At 35.6% G+C, this 17659-nt stretch overlaps 2 protein-coding genes across 2 annotated transcripts in view; both read right to left on the reverse strand.

Annotated features, from left to right (window-relative positions):
• Positions 1–187: 187 nt before the first annotated feature.
• fam133b (family with sequence similarity 133 member B) lies at positions 188–10141 on the reverse strand. The gene is made up of 11 exons (XM_052136280.1): positions 9995–10141; positions 9346–9443; positions 9163–9241; positions 8990–9073; positions 5003–5035; positions 4209–4280; positions 3999–4094; positions 3000–3053; positions 2256–2339; positions 1861–1911; positions 188–1668 (listed from the first exon to the last, which is right to left on the reverse strand). The coding sequence occupies exons 1-11, from the start codon at positions 10016–10018 to the stop codon at positions 1582–1584; spliced, it is 762 nt and encodes a 253-aa protein (XP_051992240.1). The 5' UTR covers positions 10019–10141; the 3' UTR covers positions 188–1581.
• A 2126-nt stretch (positions 10142–12267) lies between these two features.
• Positions 12268–17659, reverse strand: part of LOC127650966 (cyclin-dependent kinase 6-like) — a 51505-nt gene continuing 46113 nt past the window's right edge. The window contains exon 8 of the mRNA XM_052136648.1: positions 12268–17169. Coding sequence (XP_051992608.1) covers positions 17020–17169 — 150 coding nt within the window. The 3' untranslated portion in view covers positions 12268–17019. The remainder of the gene's footprint in view (positions 17170–17659) is intronic.

Consider the following 17659-nt stretch of genomic DNA (forward strand, 5'->3'; position numbering starts at 1 on the left):
ACATTTTAAGGGATGATCAGACAAACTTGAAGCAAACCTTAAGATAAATAGCTATAAGTGACATTTAATGTGCCACTAAGTTTACAGTTACCATAAAACACAACTCTAATGTATCTCAGAAGACTTCTGAGCAGTTAAAGACAAACAAACTTCAGGGAAAAATGACTCCAATCTCTCATAGAGAATCATCATTTGTTTTATGAACATTAGAGCTATGAAAAGAAAGCAAGATGCATGCAATTAAGTGAAGGCAGTTAATTAAGTCTACTTTACACATTACACATAATGTGTTGTTCAGGGCACAAAAAAATACATTTTCTGCTAGTGATATATAACTTTCCATTCAACTATTTAAAGAATACTCTGGGTTCAATACAAGTTAAGCTCAGTCGACAGCATTTGTGCCATAATGTTGATTACCACAAAAATGTATTTCGACTCGTGGCCAATTTTTGGAGGCTTTAAACACAGAAATGTGCTGTTTATAATTTTATAAAATAACTTTAATAAAAACGTGTGTATTATATGAGTTGTAAAGTGGTTTAAATTGTAATTTTTGGTCACATTACATCGTCATGGTAACCAAGGATGTAACCACATATTCAGGATTGGGGGGACCAAATATAATAATGAACCATGGAAAAACAATATATATATATATATCAATAGACCACTATTATGAATATACCAATGTACATGGTGGTTACGGTCCTGATGGTAACGAAGTTGTACAATTGGCTATGACTTCACACAGAAAAGGTTAGTAAATGACTTTATCACACAAAAATCATGTTTACATGCATATCCTTTATGTCTTGTGGCTATACTTTTCAAACAGTGAGTATTTTAACGTTCAGAAATTGCCCCACATTCACATCCATTATAAGTGCCTCACTGAAAACATGATATTTGCTTTTTTAAAAGAAAGGAGGGACGAGACATAATAAATGTTTGTGGTAATCAATATTATGCCACAAATGCTGTCAATTGAGCTTAACTAGTATTGAACCTGGAATATTCTTTTAAGATTTTATTTTCCCCATTCTGTAATGTTCTGATAAAGACTTGCTGTATTTTAGCAATGGATATTTAATGTGATTTGTCAAGTAAAAGCAGGAATTCAACGAGTAAAATTACATCTTTAGTGCAGTCAGACATCAGACAGAAAATCTTTGTCAGCTTTATCAAAAGCAACCATTTTCTAAAAATATTCCATGCGTATCAACAACCTTTGCAACCTGTAAACCAGCATTTCTCATGCAGCTGCTCCACATCAGTACAAACATACTGTACCACACAGGGCCACCAGTGGTGTCAATGACCTTTATTTGGACTGAGAATCATCTGCTTAAAAAAAAAACAAACACACAAACCTGCCATAATGAACCCTTCTCCCCCCACCCCTCCACATGATCCTCTCATCCAAATTGGACACAAAGCCACACGGTTCTAAGCAGCACACGTTTTAAGAGTTACTTGTACAGATATCTAATGGATTTTCCCCACAGTCTGGGAAAAGTTCCGTCTCCATTCCCACTCGGTATTCCAGCTGCCTGGTGCATAGAAACCCACACAAGCCCTTTAGTCCAGCTCGGATCCAGAGGTCTTCTTTTTCTTTTTGCTCTGTTTCTTATGCTTCTTCTTTTTCTTTTTCTTCTTGGACTTGTCCTATAAACATCAAGACAATGTTGTTCTGAGCATTATACAAAGAATAGCCCTTATTAAATTCAGTTTTGACTTCACAATATATTCCTGGAAGAGATGCTGGTAGCACAGCTTATTCATTTCCACCCTAATATTGTCAGAAAATAGTCCAATATCACAGATATGTCCCTTTAACTAGGACATAGGAAGACTTACTGTAATTGTCTCCTTTTCTTCACTACTGGGTTTCTTCTTTTTGGACTCAGCCTAAAAAAAACGAATGAGTTACAAATGAGTTTTGAATGTCATCTGGTATTTATTACTCTAAAACTGACTAGCAGCTCAATTACACATTTTAAATGTAAAGGTGTGACTGCAGGTATTTTCATACAAGGTCCCAAACACTCCCAATGTCTGCCATTGGTTGGAAAACAGAGAGTCCAGACCCAGACTGGAATATAGGCCACATTGTATGACCAATGAGAACCACAGCTTCATTTGAAAGTGTACTTGCATAGACAATGCAGCCATCACTCTGACAGACAAAGCATTTAAACATTGTAAATTACATAGATAACTTTTAAGATTACAGGGTTTGAAAACACACTTACATCTCTATCTGTATCTGAGGGTTCATCTGAGGACTCAGTGTGACTCCTCTCAGCTTTCCTCTTCCTTCGACTGTCTTTTTCATCCTTTAAAATAAGAACATATCAGGTATGAGCTAAAGATAAACTCATTTCACACATTGGAAGTTTTTGTCACCAAGAAAAATGTTTCTTGTTTGTGGAAGCATACTTGGCAATAAAGCTCTTTCTGACATCAAGAAGCAATATGGGTGAGACCAATAAAAGATATGTGGTCTTTGCTTAAAAGAATATTCCAGGTTCAATACAAGTTAAGCTCAATCGACAGCATTTGTGGCATAATGTTGATTACCACAAAACATTTATTTTGACTCATCCCTAAAAATAAAAAACAGCTTATAATAGGAGTGAATGGGGACAAATTTGAGCATTTTAATGCATAAATGAGAAGTTTATAATTTCATTAAAGCACTTATTTCTTCTCGCATTCATTCTTCTGTTAAACATTTTTGTATTATTTGAGCTGTAAAACTGTTTAAATCATCATTTTAGGGTTACGGTGTAAAGTTGTCAAGGCAGAGAAGTTGTAAAATGTAATATAACTTTACACAGCAAAGGTTAGTAAGTGATTTTATTGCAATAAAATCATGTTGACACATTCACACTCACTGTAACCAAGAAAAACAGGCACAAGTCAAAATTTATTTTTGTAGTAACCAACATTATACCACAAATTCTTTTAATTGCCTTTTAATTATTCTTGAGTACCTTTTCTTTCTCTCCATCCTCCCGGAGTTTCTTTCTCTTTTTCTTGGATGACTCCTGGAGATAATAATTAACATCAAGATTTAATCCCACTGACAAAGGTTGGTCACACTTTATTATACATGGTATTTTGTTTATTTGGCATTGTTTATATAATGCAGCAGTGGAAATTAATATTCATGGCCTGCAAAAACAGGGCACATCCACATCACATGTGGAAACTAATGTTAATATAATAATCAGTACACAGTTAACCATTTAAAGGGATAGTTCACCCAAAAATGAAAATTCTCTCATCATTTACTCACCCTCATCTCATACAGATGTGTATGACCTTCTTTCTTCTGCTGAACACAAATTTAGATTTTTTTGAAGTATTTCTCAGCTCTGTAGGTCAGAACAATGTAAGTGAATGGGTGCCAACATTTTGAAGCTCCAAAATCCACATCAAAATAAAAGCACTCCAGATGACTCCATATGTTAAATCCATATGTTCTGAAGCAATATAATATGTGTGGGTGAGAAACAGATCAATATATAAAAAAAAATTGTACTATAAATTCTCCTCCCTGCTCAGTCAGTTTCCACTTAACTTTCACTTTAACATACTTCTTCTGTTTTTGGTGACTAACAGTCTTAATGCATATCGCCCCTACTGGGCAGGGAGAAGAATTTTCAATAAATTCAATATTTATCTGGTTCTCACACACACCTATCATATCATGTCTGAACACATGGATTTTTACCACTGGAGTCATAAGGATTTATTTTATGCTACCTTTATGTGATTTGGAGCTTCAAAATTGTGGCACCCATTCACATGCATTGTATGGACCTACACAGCTGACATTATATTCTTCTAAAAAAATTAGTTTGTGTTCTGCTGAAGAAAGTCATACACATCTGGGATGGCATGAGGGTGAGCAAATGATGAGATAATATTTTTTTGGGCTACCTAACCCTTTAATGATTATCATTGCAGATGTAAACAACCACCAATACCCTGCTATCTGTTTCTGACTCCGAGTCAGACTCATCAGATGCTTTTCTGGAGGATTTTCTCCTTTTTTTCTTTTTTTTCATGTTTTTCTTCTCGTCCTGAAAAGAAAGGCAAAATGGAGAACAAAGAACATTCAGTGATAATGCATGGCCATTTTAACAATACATGTGAATAATGTGAACCTATAAGGAGCAAAATCGCATATGACTTACATCATCTTCAGATTCTGAGGAGGAACTGGAGGAGGAATCAGAACTCGATGAGGAAGAGGAAAATGAGGAATGCTTGACCAAATACAACAAGAGCAGAGTTTGTTAGATTTTAAGCCACTAGATCACAAAACTGATCTTGCCATCAGATTACAGGCCAGATTAAAGCTGAATACTACAATGGAAAATCCCTTTACACCTTCTAACGTTATTTGCAAACAAAAAGTAGGAAAAGACCCCATTTACACCTGGTATTAAGATGTTTTTTGTAATCTGGCCAGTGATAAACACAGATAAAAAAATAAATAAATAAATAAAAGTGGTCAAAATGCCTAAGACCACATTGCATTTGAGGTGTAAATGCTAATACGTTCTGAATGCGTCCAGAGCAGATACATGAGAAGAGGACATTACGAATCTTCTTCAGTGTGTCTGATATCCACAGATAAGCACTAACATCTGAAGCTCCTTTAATACAGGTAATCCACGAAAATAAATGGATAATTCTGCTCAAAATGTTGCAGTTGTGCTTTGATTAAATTTCAAATGCATGCTTTTTTTGTCTTTTATGACTTTTTTTTGGTTTATTATCATGCAGCAACACACAGACATAGTGACTGATGTACATCGTTATGAAAAAAATCCAATGAAATCCAAACATATGTGGCCACAGGAGATGCATTTAATCAACTAGTAATAGTGTTTCTCACGATCACATCACACTGTCTTAATATCAGGTGTAAACAGGGTCAAAGACGTGCCATCTTCAAGATATGAATATGGAGAGCTCTCCTCACCCTGCTGGACTTTTTCCTCTCCTTCTTCTTTTTCTGGAAAGACAAAGATCAATATCATGGAATGGTAGGCAAGTTTTTTTATTTTATTTTTACACGTAAAGCCAGTACCACACTAGCACATTTTTCCAGTGATTTTCAGGTATGAACTTCATTAATATAATCGCTGGCCAGATTAAGAAAAAGCGTGCATTAGCGTTTGCCAGCAAGACGTCTTTAATCAATTAACCATCGAGACTCCCTGCTGAGTTAATGGCTTCAAAATCTGAAAAAGCATATCAGGTATTCTTAACAATTTGTTCTGTCAACGAGGCGGGGTCTTTTGTTCTTGTCAAGTGACTGATGAGCTTCTTCTTTTACCTAAGGAACTGACAAGATGTCAAGCTGATCTGAATATTTTCAACGCACTCAGCTGCATATCATATCAAACACTGATTGTAATCCATAGTGATTCTGTAGCCAAGTGTTTATCTGTGGGCAGCCTAGTGTTGTTGTGGAACACGTGTTTGACGCACGCTGCCCCTAGAGTCATTTTCAAGCAGAGTGAGCAGACCTCATCCCGTGCCTAAGGAAGGAGCTAAGTTCCTTGGAGAAAAGGGTAAGGATTAAATTCTTATAACTCCTTTATATTTAATTAAAAACTTTTGATATGTTACTGCCAACTTCGAGAAAAAACACGACAAACGCGCTATGACGTTCGGCTACTTTGGATATTGATAGCGTAGTTGAATTTGCATTATCACAGCAGAAGGGTTGCTATCATGTCACAATAAGTAAGCAAGAATTTTGCAATTACAGACAGTGAATCTGAGACTTTTATTTGTTCTGTTTGTGTGTCTTATATTTGAGAGGGTTGTCACTCAATGCAGAGAAATAAGTAATAAAAAGATACCAACGCACTATAGGCTATTGAAGGACTGGCTTTGGTAAGCTCGGACGTTATCGGTTCTGCTGTCGGTACTGGATAAATTAAGAAAATACATTTATTATTGCTATAAAGAGAAAGTTATTTTATCTCGCCAGCCATTTCTATGTATAATAATATGAAACCATTTGTCTGTGATGCAATTTAGCTATTCGCAGTCAGAGAGAGAGAGAGAGAGAGAGAGAGAGAGAGAGAGAGATCTCTCTCACGCGGTGCCACAGCGAGCACAACACAGCCCTGCATAATGAGTGACGACGGAGGACAGAACTAAACATTCAAACGTTGCCTGGTTTAGATCTGATATTAGTCTGATTTTATTTTAGAGTTCACCTTCCAAAGATTATAAAAAGAACAATTATACATAAGCCGCATTCTGTCTAGCACAACTTCCTTCCCTTCACAGCGGTGCACTGACATTTCTCCTTAAAACTCAAACTTAACGTCAGAATCAGCACGATCGGTGATTGTTGTAAAATGCAGTCTAGCTTCTGTTGCTAAATTGCGGGATGCGTTTAATAATAAAAAGAGCGCAAGAGATACCGTTCCCAAGGCGGCGCGCGCTCCGAAACAGACCGCAACGAGGCAAGCAAAGTATAGGCTGCTTTGGGTTTCATGTGCGCGTCTAAACAATCAAATATACACAAAAATATGTCAAAACGACCGGCTTGGAGATTCACTTAAACACAGTTTATGTCTTAAATTGACGTAGTTATGGAAATAGTTGGGAGAAAATATTGTGCATCAGGAGCCTATTAGACTCGGTCTTAAAGGGGAAGCAGTCTAATAAACATGCTGACGATTGAGCCATTACTGCGAATCAAACAACAAAAGGCAAAGAGAAAATCACTTACAGCTCTTGAATGAATAACTTCTGCATTAATAAGCATTAGTTATTTTACAATTGATTACTTTATTAGATTTCTTTTTAGACCACACCTGAACAGTAATGTCAGTAGACCTTCCTGAAATTAAATCACTGTGCCTATATAACGTTTATCTTTGTGTATATATATATATATATATATATATATATATATATATATATATATATATATATATATATAAACAAAAAGAACTGATAAGAATACCGTTAAAGTACGGATCGATAAGCAGTATCGGTAAGATTGTAATACCATTAAAACCTTAACGATACCCATCCCTAGTTATGCCTGTGCTTCTCTTGGATGCTCTGAATATTGGATTACGTGTCTGGATTGCCCCTTAACTAAAGCTGCATTTGGATCTCAACCTTCGTGTCTCGGAGCAGTTCGTAACACCTGCTTTGTTTAATATATTTGTTATACATTATTTATACAATATGTTTTTACATTATACATTTTTAATTTAAGTGTACAAGTGCAGATTGGTCAAGTGTTCAATAAATGTTTTTGTTGAGAAATGTTGTCTATCTTAAGTCATTATTTGTGTAACATTTTATCTTTCAAATAAAAGGTTCAAATAAGAGGTTAAAAACAAGCACATATCGGCCAAATATATCGGCAGCGTTTATCGGCCGACCCGTATTTCAAAAGATCGGCATCGGCCTGAAAAAACCCATATCGGTCAACCTCTAAAAGCTACTCCATGAATCACACACCTGGCTCGTTTGCAACATTTGTTTCAGAACCTGGTGTTTTCCCCCTTGGTTCGGATCATGTAGGCATACCCGAACAAGGCAATCGCACTCAGATCCGCACCAAAACATCTGGTCCGAGACCATATGGATGGAGAAGAAATCTGTTGGTCAGCTTGTCACTGTAATTCATAATCAAAATGCTGATATACAGTGCACCCGGAAAGGATTCACAGCGCTTCACTTTTTCCTCATTTTGTTATGTTACAGCCTTAATCCAAAATTGATTAAATACATTATTTTCCTCAATTCTACAAACAATACCCCATAATGACAGTGTCACCATTAAAAACACAAGCTTCTAATTATAATCAAAACAAGCTTATATCATGTCTGGTGTATTTTAAATATTTAAACAAGCAATGCGTGAAAACAAAAAAAAGAATAGAATGAAAGCATTTAAGCTCACGCAAAGAAAATGAAATCGCTAATGAAATAGACTGACGTGCTTAACGTAAAGGACGAGTATAAACACTCAGCATATAATAGTTATCATGTTTATATTATATCTCGTCATGTTTTTGTTGAGACAAACAAGCATATCCACGTGCTCAGAAAACTATACTCATTTATACACACCAGTTTAAATGATGGGATATCCTTTACCTCCCCTAGCGTAGTCTTTCTCGGATGCCATGTTTACAGAAATGTTGCGGGGATTACGTTGCAACAGGGACGCTGCTTTCTGACGAGCTGCACATATGCAACGCTTATCCAGTACATTTAAACAGGAACCCAGTTTTCTCACAGTAAGCCACATTCTCACAATAACCCACTTTTCTGGTGTCCATCTGAACATACTGACAGAACTGTTTGCTCAACAAATGTGATCAACTTGAGTCCACGCTCAACAGCGCCACCCAGTGCATTCTGTTATAACTGCCAGTTTTAATTTGTGTGTTCAGGATTTAACATGCATCACACTGTATATATGGCCAGCAAAGCAAAACTTCTAATTTGTTATTCTGTATTTTTACTATTCGAATAATTACTGCAGAATGAATATTTGAATACTCGTGCACATCCCTAATAAAAATAGGGCTTCACTCTTTCTGTGTGTTTTCAATGCAGACAATTATGCAAAAGCAACTACTGACAGCTAAAAATAACCACAACAGAAAATTTAGTTTTTGTCAATTTTTAAATATAACCTTTTCGAACCTAACCATGAAGAAACTTGTTTATGCTCACATGGTGGTACTGTTCTTTTTCAGCAAGGTCCACGTGACAGAGATTGAGAAAAATTTCCAGGAGTCTGTATGTTTGTCACCCCTCCACCATTTTGTATCTGCAAGTTTGCCATACCTCCGACTGAAGAGAGCGAGATCTCAGCAAAACCGTCAGCAAGTGTGACACCCTCAGCAAAAATCTAGTTATTTTGAGCATGCTAGTGTGGCGCTGGCTTAAACCTGATCACTATATAAACTGTTACCTCTTTCTTGTCCTTCTCCTTTTCTTTCTTGTCACCTCCACCAAGTACTTTCTCTCTGTTTTTCTCCAATTCCTTCTTCCATCTCTGATATAAAAGAGTGACAACATTATGAACACCACTAACTTCTCAAATACCAATACTGTAAGGCAAAACGGCACAAAAGACAACTATACCTCATTCATTTTGTCCTCAAAATCAGCCAGGGCTCTGGAGCCCTTCTTTTTCTTTTCCAGTTGTTCCTTTACCTCCTCCCTGATACACAGACAAAATAAACATACATATAAACAATCAAACACACAAAATCACATAAGACCATTACTGATCATCTACTTGCATTCATATTAATTTCTCCACACCATGATGGCCTTGGTCTGCTGAGATAATCCTGAATGGTGGTGCCGGAGCTGGGTGCAGGTCCTCGGGCTCTGGCAGCTGCTATCGGGTTCACGTAAGCCTGAAACACAATCAAATAAAACATCCATAATCCAGCCAGCACACCCCCATTGATCACATCAGAAAGATTTAACTAACACATCCGTAGGCATCCACGTTTCACTTAGTGAATGCTAAACTAACCGCTGGCTAAAAACAGATCGTTTAATTGTACCTTTGCTGAGAACCAGGTATTCTCATAACATAATAGTGTGACGCATTTCAGATGACCAATAAAATCAAACCGTTAGTTTATAGGGGCATATATAAATGATGTGTGCTAGTCGAGTTAGCATGTCTGAGCGAGACAACCACATAAACACGTTAGTCATACTAAACATTCGCAACGGCTCACACATGTTTGTTTCAGGCTTAAGACTTAAAATGTAATATATACTCAACTGACAGGGAGCTTGTTTATTCATTCCTTTAGTGTACGTGGCTATTTTGTGTGGCTCATTGTTTTGACGCGTGAGCATCGCAGCTTCAAGGCCTCTTTGGCTCATTTTCTTCTGTCCCATTGAAATATCTGGGAAACATGAGTTCATAGACCACAATTCAATCTTCACTTACCACTCTGTTATCTCGCTTTCCCATTTCTGTAGATCTTGCATAAATCCTGTTGGCCAAAATCTTAAAAATCGTCCTTTTGTTTACATATCTCTGTCGTTGGCGAAAGCTCCTTAGTACAGAGACATTTTGCCACCGTGTACTTCATCAGCAACGTGCCATGTCATGACCAATAGATGGCGCTTTTTACTCGTTTAAGGGATTTTAGTTGAATAAATTATGGAGTTATATCCGTGCCACAATTCTGCACGCGCAAAATTATATTTTGAGAGCACAAAAAGTTATTTTGCACGTGCAAGATGATATTTTGAGCACTAAAAAAAAAAATTCTGCAAGCACAAGGTTACATTTTGAGTGCACAAAAAGAGAAAATATTCTGCACACGCAAGTAAATATTTTGAGGACAAAAAAAAAATTCTGCATGCCCAAGATGATATCTTGAAAAAGTTATTTTGCACACACTTGAACTCAGTTTTGTAAAACAATGTATCTTCTTGCAAAAATAGTCATTTTGAGCAAATGAAAATCAATTTTTCAAAATCGAATTTTAATGTGAATTTTGCTTTCTCCTCCTAAACTCTCTGCATGCAAAATACATTTTTTTGTGTGCAAAGAACATCATCTTTCGCAGGCAGAAATGTTTTTGTGCACTCAGAATTGTGGCACAAATATAACTCCATAATAGTTCACCCAAAAAGAAAATTCTCATTAATTTCTCACCTTCATGCCATCCCAGATGTGTATGACTTACTTTCTTCAGCAGAACACAAACGAAGATTTTGAGAATATCTCAGCTCTGTAGATCCTCACAATGTAAGTTAATGATGGCCAGAACTTTGAAGCTCCTAAAATCACATAAAGGCAACATAAAAGTAATCCATGGAATGGACACATCAAGTCAATTTATATATTATATTGAATTATAGATATGAATATTTATTTCATATTATATTTATAGGCTATATGAACAATAGTAAGACAGCTTTCTGTAAGCTTAATCGTTATTACAGCTATTTCAAACAAATAATGCTTGAAAGGAATATGAAAACATTAAGCTGCAGTAAATCTGTCTTGGGGTGACATGATTGGTGGAAAGGTGTTCTTGTGAAGTGTGTGAGGCCTTACAGTATGTGAGAAGAGAATCATCAGGTTTTTTCTGATAAACTAGCAATATTATTTTTAAAAAATTCGTTTTTCTAAAATATTGTATTTGTCATCATCACCAAAGCTACATTTTTGGGTCCATGTTAAATACAGTATTAAAACTTTGAGCAATACCAGCTAGTTGAGCTGTCAATCTTGGCTGTGGCTGATTTAACAGACTATTACAAGCACAGTCTACAAATAAATGTATGATATCTTACTAAAATCAAACATGTTATAGTTTATTTAACTTTTATGTGGATTTAAGTGAGTATTTAACCAGTTAATGTTTATTGAATGGATTTCCATTACACTGTAATAGTTACCTGTCCTTTAACACAGTTTCATTATATTATTATTCACAGTAATGTTGGTCATGACAGGACACAGGATGGACATTAGTCTTTTCACAGCAGAAAGCACTAAGGGCAAATATAAGCAACCTACTAGTAGGGGGAAAACAACCATCTGTAGGTTAATGGTTTCTAATTGGACTAATTTTGATTATTACAGTATGATAGTTAAATAACTATTGAATCAGTCAGGAGAGAGAGAGAGAGAGAGAGAGCAGAGGATGATAACAGAGCAGGTAGGACAGGTTTCATGGAGGTGAAAAAAAATGGGGTATTAAAGTTAGTGTTTAATTTCTGGACCACTACTGTTACCACAAAATAATAACAGTTAACAAACAGATTCTAGAACCAAAGTATGAAAGGGAAAGCACAAAAGGTTAAGTGCCATCTATCCCTAAAATGAAAATGCAAAGTTACAGGTAACCATAACACACCGCAATCCTGATCTAAGGAATACTCATGCTGCAATCTCACACCTCTTGTGCTACACACAAATTACTGTCAAATTAGAATATTCACATTATACTCCTTTAAAATGTTGCAATAGTTGCAATAGATTCTATGCACATACTCTGGTAACTTCAAAGCTTAGTTGACCTTCTAATGTCTGAAGATTTTTTTGACCTTGTCTTCGACCCAAGCTTTATCAAAATACCTCCAATTTCATTGGCTCACTATGAAATAATACAAAAGGATTTACAGTACAGTATATATGCATGTAAGGGAAGCATTTCTTCTTTCATCTCACAGAAGCCAATTTTGCAACCCAGTTTTACACACTGGAATATTTATTTTACAAAAATATGAAAACGTCAGGCAGATACAGAAACAAAAATGCAAAAGCAGCTTTTTCTCAATGGCAGCAAATTGGAATCATCTTTAAGTGGGCCAGTTTCATAAAACTCAAAAGGAGCCTAAGACAAACATTAGCAGCAAAACCAGTCCAGAGAAGAGAAAAAAAAACTAAATAAAATGATACAAAACACTTTCATATCTCATTCACCCTTCTTCAAACAACAAAAAAGATAACATGGTCATACAAGGGCATGGTGACCAACAATCTCATTTCAATTTGGTTCTTGCAAAATCGTACAATTATTTGCACTTAACTGACAAGAGTAGCTAAATGAAATGAATTTAGAAATAAAACATCTGCTTTAAATTTAATAATGTGCCATTTTAACAGGAACATAGCTCACAAGAAATACATTTTGATCTGATATTAAGCATTTCATCATAAAATGCGATACATTCTACTTTGATTAACCATCATTACTTGACTAATCATACCTGGATGATAAACCAGACAAGACTTTTTAAACAAAATTACAACGTCACATGCACTTGATAGTAACTTATACTTGGTGACCTAAGTCCACATGTGCATTCCTTGACTAACACAAAAAACGTAGATGGTAAAAGCAGAAGAATGCAAAATGACTTGAACGCAATAATTACATGCACAGTTGAACAAGACAATTGAAGCGTTGAACAATTTGCTAATTTTCATATATGCATTTTTTCATCCACATGGTAAAATAGTGAAATGAATTGCAGAAAGCTGACAACAAACTGCTAAAATTTAAAAAGAAAAAAAGAAAACAGTACACCAAACTTATTGGGTGTCAATAAAATACACTTTACCCCTCTCCAGCCAATGTAAATCATAAAAAAAAAAAAAGAACCCTGACCATTCAACTTTTAATCAACATTCAACTTCTAATCAATGTGCACAGTTAAAAATGGAAAAGTTCAAAGTAATTACTTTTTAAAACAATTACATAAACCCATTAAAAAAAAAAAGAGCAACACACATTGTATCATGAGAAAGAATATATCTGATAAAACAAATGGTGGGATCAGTTTACCTAATTTTCCAATGAACAAGTAGAATAAATCAAACATCTGATGGGGTCTAAAGAGATCCATACAAGGTTATTGATTAATAAAATATTATAACTGTGCTTCTGATAAAATCCCATTTAGGTGTCTTACATTATGGTAATAGTTCAGTTTCATACACAGTATCTATGCAGCAGAACGTTGTGCATATTTATTAGAAAATGTATTTTATGGTGTCATTATTTCGCATATTATATCTTTTGGTGATTTAAAATGGATAGAATTTTCCAGCTTAATGATTTTAAATTCCAAGTATTCTATGTCTTGGATACATTATAAATTAAGTCATCTGGAAAACCTATCACAAACTAAACCATGTAAATATGGTAAAACTATAATACAATAATAATAAAATAAAAAAAACCTAAAATAATAAAACATTTCAAATGTTTTAAGACATATTATTGTTACAGTTCTTTTGGGAACAATTTTGCCAAATTGATTATAATTGCTCAAGTCTGAAGTGATAGATGAGGTGTAGCAACATTAGTTCATCACTGTCCAATTAGACAAAAAAGTAAGTATTGTAATTACAATTGACAGAATGCTTTTTAAAGCATTACAATCATCTTAAAGACGTATTATCAATAAATAAGAAAAAGTGAAAATAAAATTGTAGTAGGGAGCAAAATATCATGTACCAATGTCCAGAAATTTCACAAAATTTAATTTAAAATGGCATTTGATTACATGAATCAAGTGGATTCTAGAAACAACCAACTAAAGCACATCATTTAAAATCACAAAAAATTATTTTCCTTTAAATCAAAGTTAAACATAAATTTAATAAATCCACAACAGATTCATAAAAAATAAAAACATTTCAAGGGGAAAAGCACTGAGATGGGCAAATATCAAAAGGTGCTATTTCTTCAGCATGATGACCACATTTCACGCTAAAATTCAATTTCCACCACTAAGAAGAATGATCGTACATTCGAAAGCCTAACAATGAACACACTTATAATTATAAAACGCTATGAATTATTCACCAAACTAACAAAGCTAAAAAACAAACGGATTAGTTCTATATTAGACCCACAAACATAAAGGCATACGGTTACATTGGTTTACATTGCTCAATACGAATGCCCTCTGATAACATCAAATCCAATCACAGACTTATTTGGAGGGTAAAGCTGTACCAGCGTAATGTCAGTTCAGCAGAGATTTTGAAAATGATGGTGCTAAACACCAGTGATAAACATTTGTAATCATTGTGCATTAGATTGTAGGTTGATGCACATTTCATCAGGACAACAAATGAATGATTCAAAGACAATATTTGTAAAAGGAAATTTCTTTTTAGCAGTACAACTGTTGCTGCACAACAGTGATCTGATACATAAAATATTATAATATATAAATAAAAAATAAAAATAATTAATATGATTCATTATCTGTTCCAATATGGGTCCAAAACAATGTGAGTGAATTTAAGGAAATGTGAATGAACAGTGACATAAATAAACCAACAACACCTATTGTGCTACAGTTTCATATGGAATCAATTTAACGGATAGATTTGAGACCATGATCAAATCGGCATTACTTTTAGATGAATGGTTTAGCCACAACCTGAACCCTTGCTGAATCTAAAACTATAGCCATAAATAGACCTGAGTATGGAATGTGACATGAGTATACTGATCCTGAGAATAATCAAGCATCAGTGCTTAACTGTGTGAACATTTCATTGTAGAATTGTACTACAGTGCCTGCTTATAGCTCCTCATTGAGTCTCTTGAAACAGATTAATCTAAAGCAGCGTCCTTCCTTCCCTCCACTTTCTCGCCATACGAAGGCACTGAATGGGCAATAGCAACCCCTATAGCCAGTGGCTTCATTTGGATCTTGCAGGTCCCGGTGCAAAGATACTTTCGGGACCCCTCCTAGGGGGGCCTTGATCGATTTTCATCACCCCTTGGGCCTGTGGCCATTTTTATGGTTTCTTTTGGTTGACCGTTGTGGGCCCCCTCTCACCATGGGCCCTAGAGCGGCTGTACACCCTGCCCTCCCTATAGTTACGCCCCTGCTTTAAACAATACAGCTTGCTACATATTTTGTGATCATCTATCTGGACCGTGAAATGGAAGGATGTAACGTAAAATGAATGTGAAAGGACCTGGACTGAATCAATCGATCAATAATGGGATAATACATTACCCTCCAAGCCGCAAACAAATCTCACAACCTGACCTTTAACATAACACTCACCAACTCTACAGCTACTTTTACTAGACTTTCAAAACTATTCTCTGTATTTCTGTTACCCATCTTGGCTTATTTCTGCTCTAATCCAACCCTAAAGTCATCCTTTGACTATTTAGGCTAAGTCTTGGCACTAAATCTCTGACAACAGGGTGCAGACTGTTTGGTATAAGTCAACATTGTATAGCTTTCTAAACAACATACACCTTCAAGTTCTCTAAAATTAAGACATAACAAAATGCCAAAAACAAAAAGATGTCAACAATCAACACTGACATAATAAAATAAGTGAATAGGATGTAGAATTCATAAATGAAAAACAATACATGTAAAATTACATTATAATGTCAAGGAAATATGGTGTTAAATAGTGCTTGAAGTCAAAGAGTTTGGTAGCATCTGTTCTGGTCGATTCAATGACGGGAATACCAGGATACTTGGGAGACTTGCAAGGAGGGAACGCGAAATGGTGAAATGCCATAATCAACTGAACACCAAACGATTCTGCGTGTCCTTAGTTATGCAGTCATTAAAATGGCTATGCATCAGTGTCCAAGTCACATGAGGAGCTGTGTCCACACACTCCTGCTTGGACTGCACGGTAACAAAACAGTCACACAATGACAGAAAACAAAACTAAATCCTCCAGGCCTATGACCGAGAGGGCTTCAGAAGTGTGAGCGCAAAAAATATGAATTAGCCATTGTATCATAAAGGTGTAAAATAAGAGGTTCCGTTCAACGGGCCCAAATTTGCAGTAGTTGCGGTTCTATTTGTGCTATCTCCAAGTAAAACTAAAACGATCCCACATAAGACATTGCGGTTTCATGGCAGTGATATGCAACTAAGTCTCAGTTTAGATCTGTCCATGTAAATTGCATTCATGCCAACAGAAGGATGATCCCTGGCAGTGTTGTGATGCAGCTTCAGAATCGAGAAGCACATTTTCCTCTGAGCAGAAAAGAGCAGCTTCTGTCATTTTGAATGTTATTCCAGGCAGCATGTTTATCTGTTGTTGGTCTGTATTTGCTGGCAGTAGTGAGAGCAAAAATGATCAACCAATATTGGAGTTGGTATTTCAATTAAATTCTAAAAGCAGCATGTGATGTTATGCTATGGAAGACAAGTTCAAAGGGGGACTGGATCAGGGTCAATGTCTTAAATGAATATCCATGTCTTTCAAGCAGCTCTCTCCTCCAGGGAGGGCTTTTTGCTAGGGAATGGTTGGGCATAAAGACTCTTGCTGGTGCTGTCCAGACTCTGGAAGTATGGGTGGGACAGTGCATCATAAGCTGATATCCTTCTGGAGGGGTTAAATATTTTTTTTTTTTTTTTAAAAAACACTAAGTAGGGACAAAAATAGAACAGAAATGTTCTGTAAGGATTGGGGTCAATGTCTACAATGAATATCCATGTCTTTCAAGCAGCTCTCTCATCCAGGGAGGGCTTTTTGCTAGGGAAGGGTTGGGCATAAAGACTCTTGCTGGTGCTATCCAGACTCTGGAAGTATGGATGGGACAGTGCATCATAAGCTGATATCCTTCTGGAGGGGTTAAATGACAGAAAACGCTGTGTAGAAAAAAAATAATAAAAATAAATGTTCTGTAAGGAACAACTAATCACAGTGTGTAACTGAGAAATCCTTAAAGTATTTTATTATCAATATACTGTATATAAAAGGCATTTTTCAGTTTTCATCCAAGTGTAAAAATGTAAACAAATACCATTATTTTAACACCCAATAACAGAATCTTTGACATGGAAAAAAGCAGTTTGCGTGTGAAATGATTCTGGTTTAACTGAATCTAATGTAAATGGCAGTGGGTGATATATTGGTGGAAAAGACGTTGAGTTCAGTCTGTTTTCTGAACATCTTAACAATCAGAAAGATGATTCCATCATCTTTGTTTGGAATAAGCAGGATTCAATTACATAATATTTGATGTTATTGTAGTAATGCTAACAGAAGGTAGAACAAGTGTAATCTCTTTTACAATATTAATAGAATGTCTTAAATCATTCCAAGTAAGGGGAATTTTTAAGGGGAATAGTCATTTTT

Source organism: Xyrauchen texanus, chromosome 10 (assembly GCF_025860055.1).
Source record: "Xyrauchen texanus isolate HMW12.3.18 chromosome 10, RBS_HiC_50CHRs, whole genome shotgun sequence".
NCBI lineage: Eukaryota > Metazoa > Chordata > Actinopteri > Cypriniformes > Catostomidae > Xyrauchen > Xyrauchen texanus.